The sequence below is a fragment of the Macaca thibetana genome, chromosome 2 (genome assembly GCF_024542745.1).
Source record: "Macaca thibetana thibetana isolate TM-01 chromosome 2, ASM2454274v1, whole genome shotgun sequence".
Classification (NCBI taxonomy): domain Eukaryota; kingdom Metazoa; phylum Chordata; class Mammalia; order Primates; family Cercopithecidae; genus Macaca; species Macaca thibetana.
In genome coordinates, this window is record NC_065579.1 from 176923991 (window position 1) to 176945009 (window position 21019).

General features: G+C 35.8%; 1 protein-coding gene across 3 annotated transcripts in view; it reads right to left on the reverse strand.

The window, feature by feature from the left end:
• EPHA6 (EPH receptor A6) overlaps positions 1-21019 on the reverse strand; it is a 932172-nt gene that overhangs the window by 506845 nt on the left and 404308 nt on the right. For all 3 annotated transcript variants that reach the window (XM_050778969.1, XM_050778968.1, XM_050778970.1), the window contains one exon: positions 15767-15922. In XM_050778969.1, the coding sequence (XP_050634926.1) occupies positions 15767-15922 (156 nt within the window). The remainder of the gene's footprint in view (positions 1-15766; positions 15923-21019) is intronic.

The following is a 21019-nucleotide window of genomic DNA, read 5'->3' on the forward strand; positions in this document are numbered from 1 at the left end:
AATGAATCATTTTTCTGAAAGGTTGCTGGGTGCCTTGCTTTATGCCATTTCATGTTCCATAGGGTTTACAGAAATGTCTACCTTCAGAAAGGCAAACATGAAGGGGATTATACACTAGAGAACAGGGATAAATGTAACTTTTTACCTCCAACCTAGACTTATGTCTAAGAGACAAAGATTCATTATCATAATAATGTTTTCTTACAGAATGACATATTCATGTTGTTGGTCTTTTATTTATAATGGAAAACATGAATTATTATTCACTTATATTTTCATTCTAGGAAGAATGTTATCAATTATGTTATGGGTGTCTACAAGTATATAACTGTCCGCCTGGAGATACTTAAAAAAAAAAAAAAAAAAAAGAAGGCTGACACCCTTCTTACTCAAGGGTCCTCATACCAATTTGCATGATGATTAAATAGCTTTTTAATTGCTGTTAAATTATGCCAGCTAAACTGTGATTTCATGCAAATATTAAGCTGTAATGATATGCAGTGAATCATTTACTAAGATTTAGAACTTGGAACAAAGAGAGACAATTAATTCTAATCCTCAGATTCAACTAAATTACGTGTCACTGGGCTTTTATGAATGTGGCCTGATTGCTTTGTTATCATTTATAAATTATACAAACATTATGTGACACATTTAAAAAACAACGTGGCAGCAATAACACTTTTGGAGACATCTGTATTGAAAACTCTCAGGTATTTATTTATGTAGATTTTATTTTTTTAAAAGAAACAAGTAATTCACATAGAAAGAAAGCAATCTCCAGTCCTCACCCTCCAGACTAACTTCATAAGAAAAAGGCAATTATTCTCATTGGAAACTAGCTGTTTTTCAAGTCCATCATATAATAAACTACCTAAATTGTACAATTTTTCCACTAGTTTTTTTAACTAGGAAACACTTTTCTTTTGCTTTAATTTGAATTTCTACTTTATAATTTTAAAGAATAAAGGAACAGTGTTCTACCAGTAAAACTCATGAGATGCTTATAGCAAGGCTGTCGCTCCCTTACCAGAAAAACATCTGTCCCGGTAGGTCCCAATTTTCCCCTTAGAGTAGCAGAGGCCAGGTGTGCTATGATTTTTGTTTTGTTTTATTTCATTTAAGTTGTTAATGTAAATTGTTTTTAAACATAACTGTGTTTCTCAAAATATGTCCTATGCAATACTTCTAGTCCCACGAAATATCACACAAAAATCAGTTTGTTGCTCAAATAAGATTCTTGGTGGACTGATGCTGAAACAAAATTAACCCTATTTGCTTCACTTTGTTGAATCCAACATTTCCCAAAAATTTGTTCATAGAATCTTATTTTTCCAAGGAGCATCTAGAGGAATACTAGCATTCTGCAGAACACACTTAAATAAAGGCTGACACAGAAGAAGAACAAGCTGAAGGGCCATATTTCAGTTGTTGCATCAACCGGTAGAGATTTATGTTTCACATTTATAATCATAAAAATATGTTAAACCCATAAACAAACAGCGGGATTTTTCATATGAGCTGAAGAGTGACTGTTTACCAATTAAGTCAATAGCTAGTGATAGTTTGCAGAGGTACTTTTTAAAATCTTAAGAATAATAAAAATTTCACCGAAATATCTGAAGATACCAAGTCATGAAAGACGATTGCCTATTAAGCTATATTTAATCAGTTCTTAAGTTACTACCTTTGTTAATTTAATGACTGCCAAGAATGTAGTAGTATGGTTTATTAACAGAAAACAAATGTATTCATATTTCTTAGTTTACAAATGAGAGAAAAATAGTTGTATGCTAATCTGGGTCAAGGACAAGATTAAAAGAACACATTGAACCATTTAAAGATGCTTAGGTAAATGCTTTTACGTATCAGTGAGACTGTAGAATTAACTACAGAAAAATAAGTAAATAGGTAGAGATGAAAAAGCATATCCCCAGGCATTAATATTGCACTGAAAATATAAGTTGTCAGCTCTCTCTATATATATACAAAATTTTAAACTCTAAAAGTCATTTCATCCTTTGTATCTTCACTATTCATTTTATCTTTAATCTACATCCATATTGTTAATCTAATCTCCGTCCTATATAATCTTTAAAAAATGTATTTAATAGGAGCATCTGTAAATGGAATTTCATATTCTCTTTCTCTAAATCACTTCTTTCTCTATCTATAGGTTTTGCTTATTAAATATTTTCTATTTGGAAATGAATGGCAATCACAAAACTGGAGCTCCAACCTCAGCACACGAAGGAACCATATCAGTATATTCAGAAGAAGAAATGAGGTTCAGAAAAGGACAATAATTACATTAAGGTTATGCAGTTCATTAGCGGTAGAATGACACCTAGTATTTATCTGTTTAGATTTTTTAAAACTCTATTATGTCATATTCAGCCTATAGATAGAAAATCTGACAAACAAATATGAAAATGTACAGTTGACCCTTGAACAACATGGATTTTGAACTGCATGGCTCTACTTATATTGTAGAATGTTTTTCAACAAAAGTTAAACCAAGTGTGCCTGCTTCTCCTGCCTCTCCTTTCACCTCCTCCACTTTTTCTGCCTCTGCCACCCCAGAGACAGAAAGAGCAAGCCCTTCTTCCTCCCCTCCTCCTCAGCTTACTCAACCTGAAGACAATGAGGGCAAAGACCTTCATCATGATCCACTTTCACTTAATAAATAGTAAATACACTTTATCTTCCTTTATTTTCTTAATAACATTTTCTTTTCTCTTGCTTACTTTATTGAAATAATACAATATATAATATATATAACATATAAAATGTATTAATCAACTGTTTATATTCTCATTACACTTTCTGGTCAACAGTAGACTATTAGTAGTTAAGTTCGGGGTGAGACAAAAGTTAGATGCAGGTTTGCAATGGCAAGTGGGGAGTGGGTTGGTGCCCCTAACCTCCATGTTGTTCAAGGGTCCACTGTATTTTTATACAATTTTTTGTTTTCAAAGTATTGTCAAATACACATTTTCAAAACATACAAATTGGTAACTGATTATTACCTCCTATAAAAGACTCCCTTAAATAATGCTCTTAGAGCGTGTAAATAATTTTATATACAGAAGAGTTACTGAAACTTAAGTTTTCAAAGTAAATATTACTCAAAATTCAGGAGTATGCACACTTCAAATCTTTTGCATTCCATATAGCAAAATGGATTGCTTCTGATTATCTTTGATATGATTGCACCTACTTTCAGTAATTAAATTGATGCCTAAAACAAAACTTGTTATGTATTAATGTTTGTATAGTCCCATCAATCAGGAGTTAGATAACTTTTAGAAGTTATTTTATTTTTAAAATTAATAGTTAAAGAAAACAAACAAACAAAAAATCTAATAGACCAAATACCATTCATTTCCAGAATAAAACCTAAACTTCTCAGCTTTGTCTGTGTCTTCATACCACGCCCCCATCCATTCTTTAGCCTCTTGTTCCCTTTTGCTGCATCTCAATGCCTTTGTACTACTGCTCCTGAATTGCCTTTACCTCCTTTTGCTCTCTGAAAAATTCCTACTCACCCTTCGTATTCTGATTTAGTTGTTACCTCCTTTGTGACAACTCCTTGCTATCCTCTGTCAGAGCTGATAACGTTTATGCCTGGTAAGCATGTATTGAAAAATATATAGCTAACTGTAAAGGGTGTACTTAATATTTCACATAATTTGTTTCACTCAATCATCACAATAACCCTGTAAAATGGTTATTAATATCCCAATTTTATAGAACATATGATTGACACTTAGCAAATAATGTATATATTACACTGAAGTATTTGTTTTCATAGGCACAAGTCTGCTAATCTAGCTTGAACTAAAGGTAACATGCCTTAACCAAAGAAATGAATGCAATGCATGGTTTTGTGCAATTCTCTAAGAATTATATTTCACACAGTACAAATTTTGACAAGTATTGTAAGGCAGATAATTCAAGGTTGTAATTTTTATAAGAGCCCAGTGCTAGTAAGAACAGATCTATATTACATGATAATTATTTGAAGTAGACGGGAATGTTTATATTATGAAAACTGAGATTAACTAATAAAGAGCCATAAGAGAATAAGGTGCCACCATCTCTTTACCCATTAGGAGAGAGTAAAAATTTCTCAAAATACAGTTCTCTAGACACTTGAAAACGTGAAAAGTAAGCATTTGCATCTTCAAGTTTCTATGCCATAGAGCATGTACATAATTTTAGCTTGGGAAATTTCCAAAATGATAGCTATCAACTATCCTTATCAATGCAGGAAGAAAACGTCAATTAGTCCATAGAATAACTAATTGTAATAATTACAGAAATGCATTATAAATATGCAGATCAATAGTTAAAGTAAACATAATCACATGAATGAGAAAAAGAGCACTTAAATATAAATAAAATAATGAGGACCTGGCCTTAGATTTTTTTAGTTAAACATTATCCAGCTTCCCTAATACCATAGAAAAAATAATGCGTACTGACATATGGCCTTTTTCATGTTTGAGTCAATTATCTTTAGACAAGCATCCATTACAAATGGAAAGAGAAATATGAAGAGTCCAAGCACTGTCATAATTTCAGAGGGAAAAGCAAAACAATGAATGCATAAATTCAAGCAAATTAATAAACTTTCCTCAAAATGCATAACATTGTAGCAATAATTATGGATGTTGTGTTTCATATTATGAATGATTTCTTAGTAATGATCTGTTTCGTACAAACAGATGATATTGAGTGCGACAATTCTTTCTGAGTTTCAACTGCAGAGGTCAGCAATAAAGTCACACTGGCAACAAGTGGTAACTCGATTCTCCAATATCGGCAGAATGGCCACTTAGTAATTCTTACAGAGAAAACTCTCCCAGATTATTTGATAAAAGAAGCTCTGCTGAAATATAAATTAAAGTATATGTGTTTAGGTAACTCCATCAAACTCGAGTGATATCTATCATTAATCTATAATTGGGGAAATGGGCATTCATTACATATAGGTGTCTATTCAGTAGTGTAAGGGTCATTTTAATTTTAAAAATAGAGCACTGCAATATACGAAGTGAATATTTAAGTAATTTTTATAAGTCAAGTCTAAAATATAACAGCTTGCTTGAGGTTTAAAAAAAAAAACTATCATTGCAATTTCTCCCTTTCTAGGCTCTGTAAAATTGTGAATGCTACATTGTCTGTACAATGAGTCACCTAAACAATCAGCTGTACTTTTGCATTTCAGTTGTGAGATGGAAAAGCGAGGGGGCCAAAATGGTTTTCTTCATGCAAAACTTACATTCAAGAAAAAGAGAAAAAATAAATAAAGAGATGGCGGGGGAAGAAGAGATAACCAGCAGAATAGGGATACTTGGATTGTCAGCATCCTGAGCATCCTCAGGAGGGATGTGACTAGAGCAGCTGAAAAGAGGAAAGAATGCTTCTCCAACTACATCTCAACCACTATTTGCTCTACGCAGAGTAAGAGTGAGAGAATAATAATTTTCTCAAGTGGCCAATTATTCCAGCACTAAAGAAACCATGCTTTACACCGTTAGCCTTAGAGCAAATGTAAATTCAAGTTTTATGCTTTCTTCCCAATCATTGTCACTGTATATCAAATACAAAGACTTGATATTTGCCTGTGTATTAAGAAGGATGTTGTAGCAAAATGTTTTCACTTGTAGGTATTGTTTGATTGCATATTTAGATGATCAAAACAACACAAAACAAAATCCTAAGGGTATGCATTAGAATTACCCATGTGTATGACTTACATTTTATGTTTGAACTTTTCTAAGTAGGTAACATAAATGTTTGTTAAATGTGTTAATCTGCCAGCACCTGTTCAACAGCTTTAAAAGACAACTTCTCTATTGATTTAAATACATGAAAACCATCAAAGTAAAAGTGCTAAGACCATGGGATTTTGCTTTTTCTAACATCTCACTCAGCCACCTATTAGACTCTTACTTCATTCCTCTCCATCGTCTCCTACTCTGTGTTTTCTACTTGACAAGTACTTTTAAAATAACTTTTATTTGCCTACTTTTTTTCTCCAACCTCAGTGACTATTTTTCCCTTATGGCCTGGAAAAGCCTTGGACAATTATTCTGATAATAGACTTCTTGGCAGATAGCAGGATCTCCTGTACTCCAAATGGCAACCAGAGGCAGCCCTAACTGATCAAGAACTGATAGTGTGGAGTGTCCTCCACAGCTCATTCTTTAAAGTACAGAGCATACGTGAATGAGTCACCTGAGAAAGAAAGTTAAGAGGATATGAAATAGATTAAAATATTAGATAAAACATTCAGCATTTCTTTTTAAATTTCTTATTCCTAATTTTTGAAATATATTTTTCAGGTTATGCAAAAGAAACACAATGAATTTTTAAAAAGAAAACAACAATGACAACAACAAAAAGAAGAACAAGGAAGCCCAAACTTGCAGGTATGTAGCTGGTATAACTGGAATAACTGGATTAAGATCCAGACCGTTTGATAAATCCTGGTAAAGTTAAAGTTGGTTAGGGAGACACAGACCAAGCCTGGACCCTGGATGTCCTTAGATTGACTTATAATTTTGTCAAAGAAGGGTTGTAGATGTGAAAGGCTATAAGCAGCAGTGGGGATATGATAAAAGTTTTTCATTGTTATTGTTCTTCTTTCAGAAATAATACTTTCCAATAATTTGGAAGATATTTAGGAAGGATGGAAGACTAAAGGAAGGAGACTTGCTATGAGATTATTAAATTAACCCAAAGGAAAGTTGAGGGTCTTAACTAAAAGGTTAAGGCCAGGAATTTACAAGGTATGGATAGAAGAAATGCGAAAAAGTAGAACCAAAAGGCTATTTCGAGGTCAGGCGTAGGGGTTACGACTTAAGCTTCATGGCTTGGATGGGTGGATTGATGAGGATTCATCAGGACACAGAAACAAAAGCGAGGCTGGATAAGCAGTCTGAGGGAGAAAGCAATAATATTGGCTACCACAGGTTGAGCTTGAAATCATTAGTTATTCATTCACCAGGTTCTTAGTGTCTACTATATGCCAGGTACCTTGCAGTCTCTTGGGGATAGAATGACAATGCAGAAGCAAGTATATAAATAAAGCAAGTATTTTCAAAGAATGATATAATCTATAAAAAAGAAAGCACAATGACATAAAAAAGAGTAACTGCAAAGAATTTTATTTTGAGGGGGCACTCAGGAAATGCCTGTCCCAAAAGCTGGTATTTGATCCTGAATAGCAAAAATAAAACTTAAGGAAGGAGACCTAAAAGGGAAAGCAATTCAAGTAGAGGAAACTGCTGGCACTGACAATGAAAACAAGTTCAGCATCTTTGAAGTCCAGGAGTTTGGTGATCAAGGGGAGTATGCTATAATACAAGGTCAGAGATGCGGGCAGGTTTCCATAGGACACACAGGTCATCAGATCCCACAATCAGTTGTCTAGAAGACTTTGAACCTCAGGAGAGAAGACTGAGATATGGATAAAAATATGGGCATCATCTATCTACAGGCGGCATTTGAAATTATGGGAGACAAGGAGAACATATGAAAAGATAAAAGGACAACACAAAGTACATGGGAAAATTTAACATTTAACAAGTGAGCAAAAGAAGAAAAATCATAAATGGTGATAAACAAAATGATCAGAAAATTAGGAGGATGAAACGGAGATTGCAATGTCTTAGATTAAAGGGGAACAGGGAGTTGCAAGAAAAAGAGAATGATCAACAGAGATAAGTGTCATGAATAACAGGACAAAAAATGTTTCTAATACAAAATGTCAGTGAAGATCATTGGTGAATTTTTCTTATGCAGTTTATTAGAAGTAGTAGAAACAAAATCTACTTGCAGTAGAGTGAATGGGAACATCTAAATGCAATAGAGTAAAGTAGACATAGTCAATGACAACTCTTTTTCCAAGGTATTTGCTTTAGAGGAGAGAAAAATTGAACTGGGAGCATTTTTTAATAATAGAAATCTGAATATATACTATAGGTTCTGAGGGAGGAGTTAGTAGAAACAAAAAGTCAGGAGAAGAGACAAACAAGAACAGCCAGGCCCAACAGAAAACTGAAAGATCAGATCACCCCCCAGCAACTGGAAGGATTAGTTTTGAATGTGAGACATAATTTTCTTTAGACTGTAACCATTTGAGACACCTAATAATCTTCATGTGAATAAACTGGGATTATGAAATAAAAAGACACCATCTCTATAAACCCAAAGAAATTTATAAAACTCTTAATGGTAAAATCTCATGCTGTGTTGTACTACAAAAGTTTTAGGTTTGTTGTTGTTTTGAGAAAAGCACTAAGGAACTTGGCTTCTTAGCATCCTTAAAATCTTATTATTTATATGATTACCTCCTATACCTATCTATGAAATTTTTACCTATTAGGCAATTTACTGGCCAAATATTTTGGTTACTCATTTCCACAATTTCAGTTCTTCATTTTTTAATCATACATTCAAAATGGTTTCATCACACACGTGAAAATTTTACTTTTCTCTCTACCCCTGAAACCAAAAAATGCTTCCTTTTAAATCCCTAGAAGGTTCTCTGAAAGCACTGTTTTAAATGTTAAGATTGACCAAGAGAGTGATGGGAATGACTGATGATCTAAATTCCAACCCTTAGATAATACACCATAAGAATAAAGGAAATAATGGCAAATTCACAGAAATACAATATGTAGCATGGAGAGAATATATATCTATTAAAATATTGCTAATGTTTGTGGTTAATGAAAAACAGGAAAGGTTGACTGCTTGTTCAATTCAATTCCTGGCCCCAAAAGTTCTATATCTTGTTGGACTTACCATGAACCTCTTAAGTGTAATTGTTCAACAACCTCTTAACTTGTCATTTTTCTGAACTTCTTCCCCAAAAATCTCATCTTTTAAGTTTTAGAAGACACAATGTTTTGAAGTTTACGGTACTTGCTTTTTTTTGCATATATTGTAATAACTGCTAGGGTCACTCCGTACTAGTCAAAGTATGATTCAGACTACTTCACGGATATTGCTAGAGTAGGCAGACATGAACAGGGCAGGAGAGGGCCCTCCACCCCAGGAATGTCAGGCAAGACCAGGTGATGGTCCGGTGGCTGTTAAACTATCTTTCGAAAATAATAATTGGCGGCAGTTGGTGAAAGGCAACAGCAGTCTCCCAACAGATAGAAAACACCTGAAGCTGGTGATCAGGCGCTTACCAATAAGATCTCAGGAATTGGGCAAGTGGGCTCAAGCATCTGCATAAGACGCAAAATTGCAGTTTGACTGGTATATGACCTTCCCCTAGGAACACTCAGTAAGAAAAAATGCCTCCAGTGAGCATGTGCACAATTTCAGTAAACACACTGCGCATGCGGCCCCTCCCGAGCGCCAGCAGGCCACTGTGCCGGAAGACAGCCGGCCCCAAGGGAAGAATCAGGGGAGAAGAAATAGAAACCCCGGAACCATACCAATGTATATAACCTCAAGTAAAGGGCCAAATGAGGCAGCTGGATCTGTGAAGGTGCCTGCTTGGCCCTATTCCAAGTGTACTTTCTTTCCTTCCTGCTCTGAAACATTTTAATAAACTTTCACTCCTGTTCTAAAACTTGACTTGGTCTCATACTGACTTATGCCCCTCAGCCAAATTCTTTCCTGTGAGGAGGCAGGAATCAAGTCGCTGCAAGCCTGTTAGATTTGCCACTGCTAACAGTTTCAGATGACAGGCTTAGCGGTGCAGGACTTACTATCTTTTGTGAAAAGGTCTTAGGCATTCGGTGTATTATTATTACTGTTGTTTTTAGTTTGCAGGAATACAAATGATAGAAGCTGCGAACCTGACAAAATAGCATCAACATAAAATTTCTAATAGTTTGAATTTTAACTTACCAGACACTCTTTCAAAATGAATTGTAAGAGAACAGCTTTCTTTTTAATTTAACAAGCATTTATGTAGCACCGGTTATGTGCAAGGTACTGTTTTTAGCACTTTTCAAATATTAACTCATTTAAATCATTATGACAACAGTATGAGGTATGTATTGTTGTTATCAATACAGATGGTACATCTGGAGTTAGGAGAAGTTAAATACTTTGCCCAACCTTACATATCTAGTAAATGCTTTTGGGGTCCAGAACTAAAATATGGTCCTTTGGCATGTGGAGTGCTTTGAATTAGAGGAAACTGCAAGGCCTCAGAAATAAACCTCAGAACCAAAATCTCTCTCTGACCTTTCCCACCAGCCTGTCTCTCTGACCCCCTTTCATTCCCAAGGCACCCATAGGGGATTTCTCTGAAGTTTCTTTTTTTGTTGTTTAAGGGAACTTCATCCAGAAGAAATGCATTGTCTTAAAAGTCCTTCCCTAGGAATCTTGTCAAACAACCAGGAAAAATTAACCACTGGAAAAAAGAAACGACTATAAGTCATTACCAAACCCAGAAAGACATTTCATCTATTCTTCTGAAAGCAGCTCCTAGGGATTACCTGAGATACTTTACCTGCATAATAACACCATTTTTCTTCACACTAAAGCTCCACCCTTCACGTTCTTCACCACCTCCCTCAGAACTCAGAGGAACTTTCTCCCAGGCCATTGTTCCTTGGGTACACTCATTTCTCCTAAAAATCACTTACTATCCCTCCATTGTCTACATGCCCCATTTCCTTTCCCCTGCAAAGAGGGTATATAAACCTCACCATCTGGACCTTCTACAAGTCTCATGTTTTATATGCCCCCCATGCTTATACACATTAATACATTTCTATGCATTTTATTGTAAGTTCATATTAGCAAACATTAGGAGAGGGAGAAAGATTAGCTTTCCCTTTGCTCCTACATCACCAAGATTCACTCTGAGAAAATCTGGCTTTAAAAGATAGTGAACTCAGCACTAAGCTGAGTCTTTGCCAAACAAAGTAAGTAAGCTCTTAAAGAAGTAGCAGAGAGAAGCATTGAGAAGAAAGTTTCCTGTGTCTGGACTAGGAAAACTTGACTAAAGCTCTATATTTCACTTTTCTTTGGGGGTTCTCTCTTTTGATCACTGGTAACAATGTAGGAGATCAAATTATGCCCTCCAAAATATGACTGGAGAAGACCAGAATATGCCACCCTAAAATACAGCTATAGGAGACCAGAATACACCACTCAAAAATATGCCCCTTTGGCATAAGGATTATTTTGAGTCAATTTATTTGACAAACTGCAGACACAGTAGAAGTTCAGAAAACAAAGTAGAAAGGACCCTTTTCTATGGAAAATTTATATCTACAAAGGAAATCTCCATTTGTAAGTGTATCTCCCTGTCTTCTCAGGAATAGAAGGATCACTAAGTCACCAGAAACTCTTATCCATGAAGAAGGCACTGACTTAAATCAACATAACAAATCTTATCCTGGTTTACTGTGATTTTACCTCCCCATTACTGCTCCCCTGTCCAAAACTCTTCTTTCTTTGCTGCAGCTGAAGATGGTATTTTAACCTAAACTCAAAGCTACCTCTTTGAGATTTACTCATTCCCTAGGTATGTCCAATGTATATATGAGGTACATGTTAGTAAATTACTGTTTGCTTTTCTCTTGCTAATCTCTTCTGTTACTGGAGTCTGTCTCAACTAAGAACTATGAAGGGTAGAAGGAAAATTATTTTTCCTGCCCTATAGCAACAATGGCATGCTGTTCCCTGTCTAAAATTCTGCCCAGCCAATGACAGAATTAAACCTTTCTTTGCTTCTACTTTGTATAAAAAAGGTAGGCTAGCATTTCTGAAATATAATTTATAATAGCAAAGCATTAAAAAGGGAAATTAGGAATGAAAGCAAATTCAAGTGACATAAAATGATAAGTGGAAAAATACACATATCTGATTCAAAAATGACTGACAAGCTTATCACATTCATAGACCTTGTTGTAGCCCATCTTTATTTTCCTTTGACTAGGTTGTCATGCTGAATAACTCTAAGCCTTCTCAATTATTGAGTACACTACTTTACTAAAGGGTTCCATTGATGGGAACTTATTTCGTCAATTTACCAATTTTTTACTTATAGCCTCCTAAGAAAATAAAAAGAGATTTTCCTCTATCACTTAAAAGCGCCATTCAGTTTCCTACATAGGTTTTGAGGGATACTTGCCTGACAGGACTGTAACTATTGGAAATACTACCAACTACCTAAGCTGTAGTATGTTGTCCATAATATATATAATACTATTTAGTAACCATGCAAGAAAGATTACATGTATAGTAACAGGAAGATTTGTCTGCTAAAAACTTTTTTCTATAAGTGAGAAATTATATTCAGAAGTTTTATTTTGCTATTTATAAATTTAAAATATGTTCACAGGAAAAAGAAATACCTAAGTAGTAATTTTCTAGGCTGTAATTTTCCGAAGAAAGCAGCCACTTAGCATTTACAATCAGAAAGCCAAAATTACATCTACTAATGAATAGCAACAATGAATGTATTACATTTTTATTAAATGTGTTCCATAAAAATATTTTATAAGGACGTCTATAGTCATACAGACAAATCTATGAACTGCATTTGTTAAGTTTAAAAAATTGAGACATCTCTAAGAAATGCCTCTAAGAAATATGTGACATTACGTAAGTCTAGTTTTGATTCTATGGAAGTAAATAAAATAACCAAAATTTTGTTACCAATTCATCACCAGGAAGGGCAAATGTTCACCTTAATATCTGACGTATGCAACTGATAAATAAAAATAAAAGCAAACAAAAACATAAAGTGGAGAAAGCACACCCTATTCAACAAATGGTGCTGGGACAATTGGCAAGCCACACGTAGAAGAACGAGACTGGATCCTCATCTCTCACCTTATACAAAAATCAAATCAATAGAGATCAAAGACTTAAATCTAAGTTCTGAAACCATAAAAATTCTAGAAGATAACATCAGAAAAACTCTTCTCGACATTGGCTTATGCAAAGAGTTCATGACTAAGAACACAAAAGCAAATGCAACAAAAACAAAGACAAATAGATAGGACCTAAGTAAACTAAAAAGCTTTCACACAGCAAAAGAAATAATCAGCAGAGTTAATGGACAACCCACACAGTGGGAGGAAATATTTGCAAACTATGCATCCGACAAAGGAACTCAATCTACAAGGAACTCAAACAAATCAGCAAGAAGAAAAACAAACAATCCTATCAAAAAGTGGGCAAAGGACATGAATAGACAATTCTCAAAAGAAGATGTACAAACTGCCAACAAACAAGAAAAAATACTCAATATCACTAATTATCAAGGAAATGCAAATCAAAACCACAATGCAATACCACCTTACTCCTGCAAGAATGGCCATAATTAAGAAATGAATCATAAATGTTGGTGTGGATGTGGTGAAAAGCGAACATTTATACTGCTGGTGGGAATGTAAACTAGTACAACCACCATGGATAACAGTATGGAGATTCCTTAAGGAACTAAAAGGAGAACTACCACTTGATCCAACAATCCCACTACGGGGTATCTATCTACCCAGAGGAAAAGATGTCATTATTTGACACTTGCACATGCATGTTTATAGCACCACAATTTGCGATTGCAAAACAATATGGAACCAGTCCAAATGCCCATCAACTAATAAGCGGATAAAGAAAATGTGACATATATATATATATAACATTTATATCACATTTACATTATATATGTGTGTGTGTGTGTGTATAGAATGCTACTCAGCAATAAAAAGGAACAAAATAATGGTATTTGCAGCAATCTGGAGTTGGAGACCATTATTCTAAGTGAAGTAATTCAGGAATGGAAAACCAAACATCACATGTTCTCACATAACTGGTGGCTAAGGTATGAGGACTAACAACATAAGAATGATATAATGGACTTTGGGAACTGAGTGGGGAAGGATGGGAGGGTAGTGAGTGATAAAAGAGTACACATTGAGTACCGTGTACACTGCTCGAGCGATGGGTGCACCAAAATCTCAGAAATCACCACTAAAGAACTTCCCCCATGAAACCAAACACCACCTGTTCCCCAAAAACTATTGTTATAAAAATAAAAATTAAATAAAATCTAAATACCCCAACCTACTGAACAGACGCCCTCATGGCCAAGCTTACCCCAGAGAAACCTTAAAACTGAGATCCCGACTATGATGACGAGATGGGAGGCTGGACACACTTCCCTCCTTCACTACCATTAATCTTTCTTCCCTAAGGGTAAAACAGAAGCCAGCCCTTTTTAAAGACCCACTCCACTGCTGATATCAACTAACTATCTGATGCTGCTCCTCCCTTTCTGTTTAGACATAACAACTAACCAGCATTCCTTCCTGATAAGAGACCACCAACCATGGAGTAGTTCTGGCCAGTCCAGAGTATGCTCAGTGAGGGTTTCTATGTCATCTGCTTCACCTTTGGACATCAGAGGGCTGAAAACTCCACCCTTGGATTGTGCTAACATGGCCATTTTTTGTACATGAGTCCCATGCTGAGGCATGAAGTTCAGTTGCACATGTGCATGTTTCTGCTTTCATAAATTTCATGACTCCTATAGCTTATTTAATATGTGTCTTTGACCACCTCATTCAGCATAAATCCCTGTCATTCTTACCACCCTCAAAGTGCATGTCTTGGTCAGAGGCTATGTTTCCCAGCCTGCAGGATGGCCACCTTGCAAGCTGTAACTCTTTATAAAAAATAGTTTCGGCCAGGGGCGGTGACTCATGCCTGTAATCCCAACACTTTGGGAGGCCCAGGCAGGTAGATCACCTGAGGTCAGGAGTTCGAGACCAGCCTGGCCAACATGGTGAAACCCCATCTCTACTAAAAATACGAAAATTAACGTGGTGGCATATGCCTGTAGTCCCAGCTACTTGGGAGGCTGAGGCAGGAGAATCGCTTGAACCCAGGAGGCAGAGGCTGCAGTGAGACGGGATCATGCCACTGCACTCCAGCCTGGACTACAAGAGCAAAACTCTGTCTCTAAAAAATAAAGTCTCCTCTACCTTTTTCTAAATTTATATATTGTGTTTTTATGTTAACATATTTAACAAGATTTTAAAGCAATCTAAGGGGTGATATTTTACTTTTGCATAGTTTAGCAATATATTAATATATTCACTTTTATTTTTTAATGTACAAGTATTTTTACAATATTTTAATAATAGAAGAATACAATTCATTTAAAATTATTGGTGTATACATTAAAATGACCTTCACATTTAGATTTAACATTCCATTGCTTCTAACCAAAAATATTGGAGAGAAAGTAAGAGGTGAAATGTGGAAAAACTCAAAAATACCTGCCTTTATAGATAAATGTCAAGGAAACTTGAACTTTTCTACATAACAATAACACAATGACTTTTAAAGTTTCCTCTAGAATCTCCCTCACACGTTAACTATATGGTCCTAAATTGATGTGCTTTAAAATGGTCAAGGGTTGAAGTAAAGAACAGAAGTTTTGTTCACAACTTCTCATGCAGCCTTCAACTGCTATAATTTCCTAAGGACAGATTATGGATAAGGAAAACGTGCAGGGCCTCAAACCAGTGCTGGCATTTGCACATCATGAATCAAAATGAATTTTGAGGAGTAAACACATTCTTTACAAAGAGTTGAAAAGCAACTATGCTGAGTAGAGGGAGAAGCTTTTTCCTTGACTGTTATCACAGAAAATAGCATGGATAATGCCAGATTTTGTACATTTGCTTATTTTTTAAATTTAGAATAAAGAGACCAAAAGGGTTGGAAACAGAATTTCCAAATCCAAAATGTATAGACTTACTGGTACATGCCATAGAAGGTGGGTCTTTTTCAGCTCGGAAATAACCCTTTTCACACTGACAGACAGAAGTTGCTTCCACGTATGTTAAACTGTGTGGAGGGCATTTAGAACATTTTGTGTTCCCAGCAAAAGCTTTATAGAATCCTGGTCTGCAAGCTGTAAAGAGAGAAAAAAAAATTAGTTATTATTGCTAGGATTATTTTACTTGTACATGTACAATATACTTTAATGTATATACACATTGGAACTCAGAGTACAGTGTTACACATATAGAGAGAAGTCATATATATTAAGATTAACAAATGAAATTAGTTATTGAGAGTTAATAAAACCACAATACAATCATATTTTAGCTGAGGCTGCTAATTTTTTAAATCATACCTCAAGCATACACAGATACACACACACACACACATTCACACGGGCACATGCACACAAAATATCAGTGCTTACCTAAGAATGGGGATGCCCATAACTGACAGTAAGGAAAATGATTTTGTATCATTACCAGAGATGGCATTAAGTAACATTAAATCACACTGCTCAAAATGTATTTACATTCTATTTTCCCTTCAGTTCTTGTGAGTAGACAAGAAGAAAATTCTGATTTGGTGAAAGTATGTCTTTGACACCTTTCTTAGTGGCTAAATTTTCTTTTGTATATGCTTTAACTCTATTTTTTTTGATAGTTTATGTTTACTTTTACAGTAATATTTTTAGAAATGATCTAAGAATTCAAAAGAAGCAAAATTATCAATTCCACACAGTAAAATTACTATCAAGAGGTTGGTTATTCAATATCAACATCGACCGGGAGTGGTGGTACACAAATACACAACAATAGTTTCTTCAATAACTTGTTAATATATAAATAGTATATAGTTAATAAAAAGACTATCATTAAAATATTGTTCTAAAATTTTGAAAATTCAGAATAGATAAATAATATATAAGAAACATCACTAACACTTTCATAATTGAAGTATTGTTTAAAAATATTTAACTACTAAATGTGATCTTTTTTTTTTTTTTTTTTTTTTTTTTTTTTTTTTTTTTTAAAACGGAGTCTGGCTCTGTCACCCAGGCTGGAGTGCAGTGGCGCGATCTCGGCTCACTGCAAGCTCCGCCTCCCGGGTTTACGCCATTCTCCTGCCTCAGCCTCCCGAGTAGCTGGGACTACAGGCGCCCGCCACCTCGCCCGGCTAGTTTTTTGTATTTTTTAGTAGAGACGGGGTTTCACCGTGTTAGCCAGGATGGTCTCGATCTCCTGACCTCGTGATCCGCCCGTCTCGGCCTCCCAAAGTGCTGGGATTACAGGCTTGAGCCACCGCGCCCGGCCCTAAATGTGATCTTATGACAGCAGTTATAAGACAGTGTATCATAAAATATTCAAAAAATCTACCTTATACAGTTTGCCAATAAAATAATTGTTTTCTACTAAAATATGCAGTTTAAAATAACTGAACATATTTGACAGGGTAGGTCTGTTAATAATTAGCCAAAAATTAAAAAGTTGGACCTGAAATTTAAATAAATACCTTTAATCTATAACAATGTTTAAAATTCTAATATACTAGTCAATTTATAGAGAATATACAAATCTAAATGGGGAGCTTACATTCTGAATATTTTGCAATGGTACTTAAAATATTATTTTAAAGGCTTTTTATGTTATTTTGTAGAGCAAGACCATTTAAAATTAATTAGGAATATGTATGCCATAGAACCACAATATAAAAGATATTTATTACATGTACATATATAGAACCCATAAGACACATAAAGAAGAATTATAAGCATATTGTTTTCTTCTTTTAATCAGCCATGCAAATTTCAGCCAAAGACATTGTTCAGAATATAAAGTAGCATGCTTATAACTTAATTTTGTGCCGCAAGACATTGTTACCTTTTCTTTATTTTCTTTGGTAGCTAAAACAAGAATTTAAATTATTGCTTATCTGATGCATTTTTGGTTAATTTTCCACTTCTTAGAATCTTTTCAAAATGCTTAGAACACCTCCTAAGATACTTAGAATAGGCTAGTTATGTTCGGACTGTTCTTGAGAACAGTCTAATAACTAGTCTCTCAGCAACTATTATTGCCTACTTTAATCCATTCTTCAGAGTGATCTTCTAAATATACTGTGTCTAACAGCAATATAAAGTGAGACACATATAAATAATTTTAAATTTTATAGCAGTTACATTAAAATATGAAAAAGAAACAGGTGAAATTATGTTTTAATAACATATTTTATTTAACCCAATATATCCAAAATATTATCATTTCAACATTAAATCAACCATTGAAATATTTTACATTCCTTGGATTTTTAATTTTTTTTTCTCAAAGTATTTGAAATCCCGTATGTACTAAAGCTGGCTGCAGGAATTTGCATAACTAACAAGGAGCTGAATGTTAACTGCCAAGACAATGGAGAAAATATTTCTGGCGCATTTCAGAGATATTCACAGCAGTACTTCCCATCACAAGTCTGGAGGCCTAGGAGGGAAAAAATGGTTTCATGGGCTGGGCCCAGGGCGCAGCTGCTCTGTGCAGTCTTGGGACATGGCACCCTGCACCCTAATCACTCCAGCTTCAGCCATGCATAAAAGGGGCCAAGGTACAGCTTGGGCCATTGCTTCAGAGGTTGCAATCCCCAAGCATTGGCAGCTTCCATGTGCTGTTGGGCCTGCAGGTACACAGAAGACAAGAATTGAGCCTTGGGAGCTTCTACCTAGATTTCAGAGGATGTATGGTAATGCCTGGATTAACATTTAGAATACTATTTCATTATACAGCAGACGTCTGATGCAGGGGCAGAGCCCTCATGGAGAACGTCTACTAGGGCAATGAAGAGGGAAATGTAGGGTTTGAGCCCCCACACAGAGTCTCCACTTGGGCACTGCCTAGTGGCGCTGTGAGAAGAGGGCCACCATCCACTAAACGCCAGAGTGGTAGGCAACCGACAGCCTGCACCATGTGCCTGGAAAAGCCAGAGACACTCAATGCCAGCCCATAAAAGCAGCCAGGAGTGGGGTTGTACCCTGCAAAGCCACAGGGGTAGAAATTTCCAAGACTGTGGGAGCCCACCTCTTGCATCAATGTGACCTAAAGTGAGACAGGAGTCAAAGGAGATCATTCTGCAGCTTTAAGATTTGACTGCCACACTAGATTTCAGACTTACATGAGGCCTGGAGCCCTTTTGTTCTGGCAAATTTCTCCCATTTGGAATGGGTGCATTTATCCAATGTCTGTACCTCTATTGTATCTAGAAACTAATTCACTTGCTCCTGATTTTACAGGCTTATAGGTTGAAGGGACTTGCCTTTTCTCAGATGAGATTTGGACTTTGAATTTTGGGTTAATGCTGAAAAGAATTAAGACTTTGGGGGACAGTTGGGAAGGCATGATTGGTATCATAATGTGAAAGGGATATGATATTTGGGTGGGGCCAGGGGCAGAATGATTTGGCTAGGCTATTTATCCCCAATCAAGTCTCACCTTGAATTACAATCCCTATAATCCCTATGTGTCAAGGGAGAGACCAGGTGGAGTCAATTGAACCATGGGGGTGATTTCCCTCATGCTATTCTCATGATAGTGAGTGACTTCTCACAAGATCTGATGGTTTTATAAGGGGCTCTTCCTACTTTGCTAGGCACTTCTCCTTCATTGTGTCTTGTGAAAAAGGTGCCTTGCTTCCCTTTTGCCTTCTGCCATATTTGTAACTTTCCTAAGGATTCCCCAGCCATACTGAATTGTGAGTCAATTAAACCTCTTTCTTTAAATAAATTACCTTGTCTCAGGCAGTTCTTTATAGCAGTATGAAAATGGACTAATACTGGCCGGGCATTGTGGCTCACGCCTCTAATCCCAGAACTTTGGGAGGCTGAGGCAGGTGGATCAAGAGGTCAGGAGATCGAGATCATCCTGGCTAACACAGTGAAATCCCGTCTCTACTAAAAATACAAAAAAATTAGCCAGATGTGGTGGTGGGTTCCTGTAGTCCCAGCTACTCGGGAGGCTGAGGCAGGAGAATGGCGTGAACCCAGGAGGCGCAGCTTGCAGTGAGCCGAGATCACGCCACTGCACTCTAGCCTGGGCAAGAGAGTGAGACTCCATCTCAAAAAAAAAAAAAAAAAAAAAAAAAAGAAAGAAAGAAAGAAAGAAAGAAAGAAAGAAAGAAAGAAAGAAAGAAAGAAAGAAAGAAAGAAAGAAAGAAAAAGAAAATGGACTAATACACAGACTGAGAGCTAACAATGACTTTACATTTTTTTTTTTCAAGATTGGGTCTCACCGTTTCATTCAGGCTACAGTGCAGTGGCGTGATCACAGCTTACTGCAGCCTCCACCTCCCATGCTCAGGTGGTCCTCCCACATCAGCCTTCCAAGTAGCTGGGACTACAGGCATGCACTACCATGCCCAGCTAATTTTTGTATTTTTTGTAGACAGGGGGTTTTGCCATATAGTTCAGGCTGGTCCCACTCTTCTGTGCTTCAGTGATCTGCCTTGCCTCAGTCTGCCAAAGTACTGAGACTACAGGCATGAGCATCTGCACCCAGCCTTTATATTTTTAAATAATTATTTAAGTATATGAGATTCTAGATTTTTGACTCAGACTTCAAAGTCTGAAGTATATACTCTATGGCTTTTCACAGAAAACGTATGCCAATATCTGGTTTCTAGAATAAAGTCCAAATTGAGATTAGCATTTAAGTTCCTTAAGAGATGGACTCACATCTATTTTTCCAAACTCACCTTCCACTGCTACAGAAATTTTATGCTTTTTGCCACTCCCTACATGGACCATATTATTTTCTCACAGCTTTACTGAAGTATAATTGGCATACACAAAACTTCAAATAAAGCATACGATTGGGTATTGTGATAAATCTACACAACTGTGAAAACTTTGCACAATCAAGACAGTGAATATATCTGTTAATCCCAGAAGTTTTCTTATACCTCTTCATTTTTGGGTATTTCCATTTTTATACTTAAAGTATGTTTCTTGGAAGCAGCACATACCTGGGTCTTATAAGAAAAATACTATTTGACAATCTCTGCCATTTAATTTGGGTATTGAGATCATTTATATTTAATGTGATTAATGATATTCTTAGGTTTAATTCTACCTTGCTATTTGCTTAGCATTTGTCCTATGTCTTTGTTATTTTCCTCTTTTCCTATGTTATTTTAGAAAAGCAACATACTTTTTATGATGTTTTATCTTCTTTGTTGAATTTTT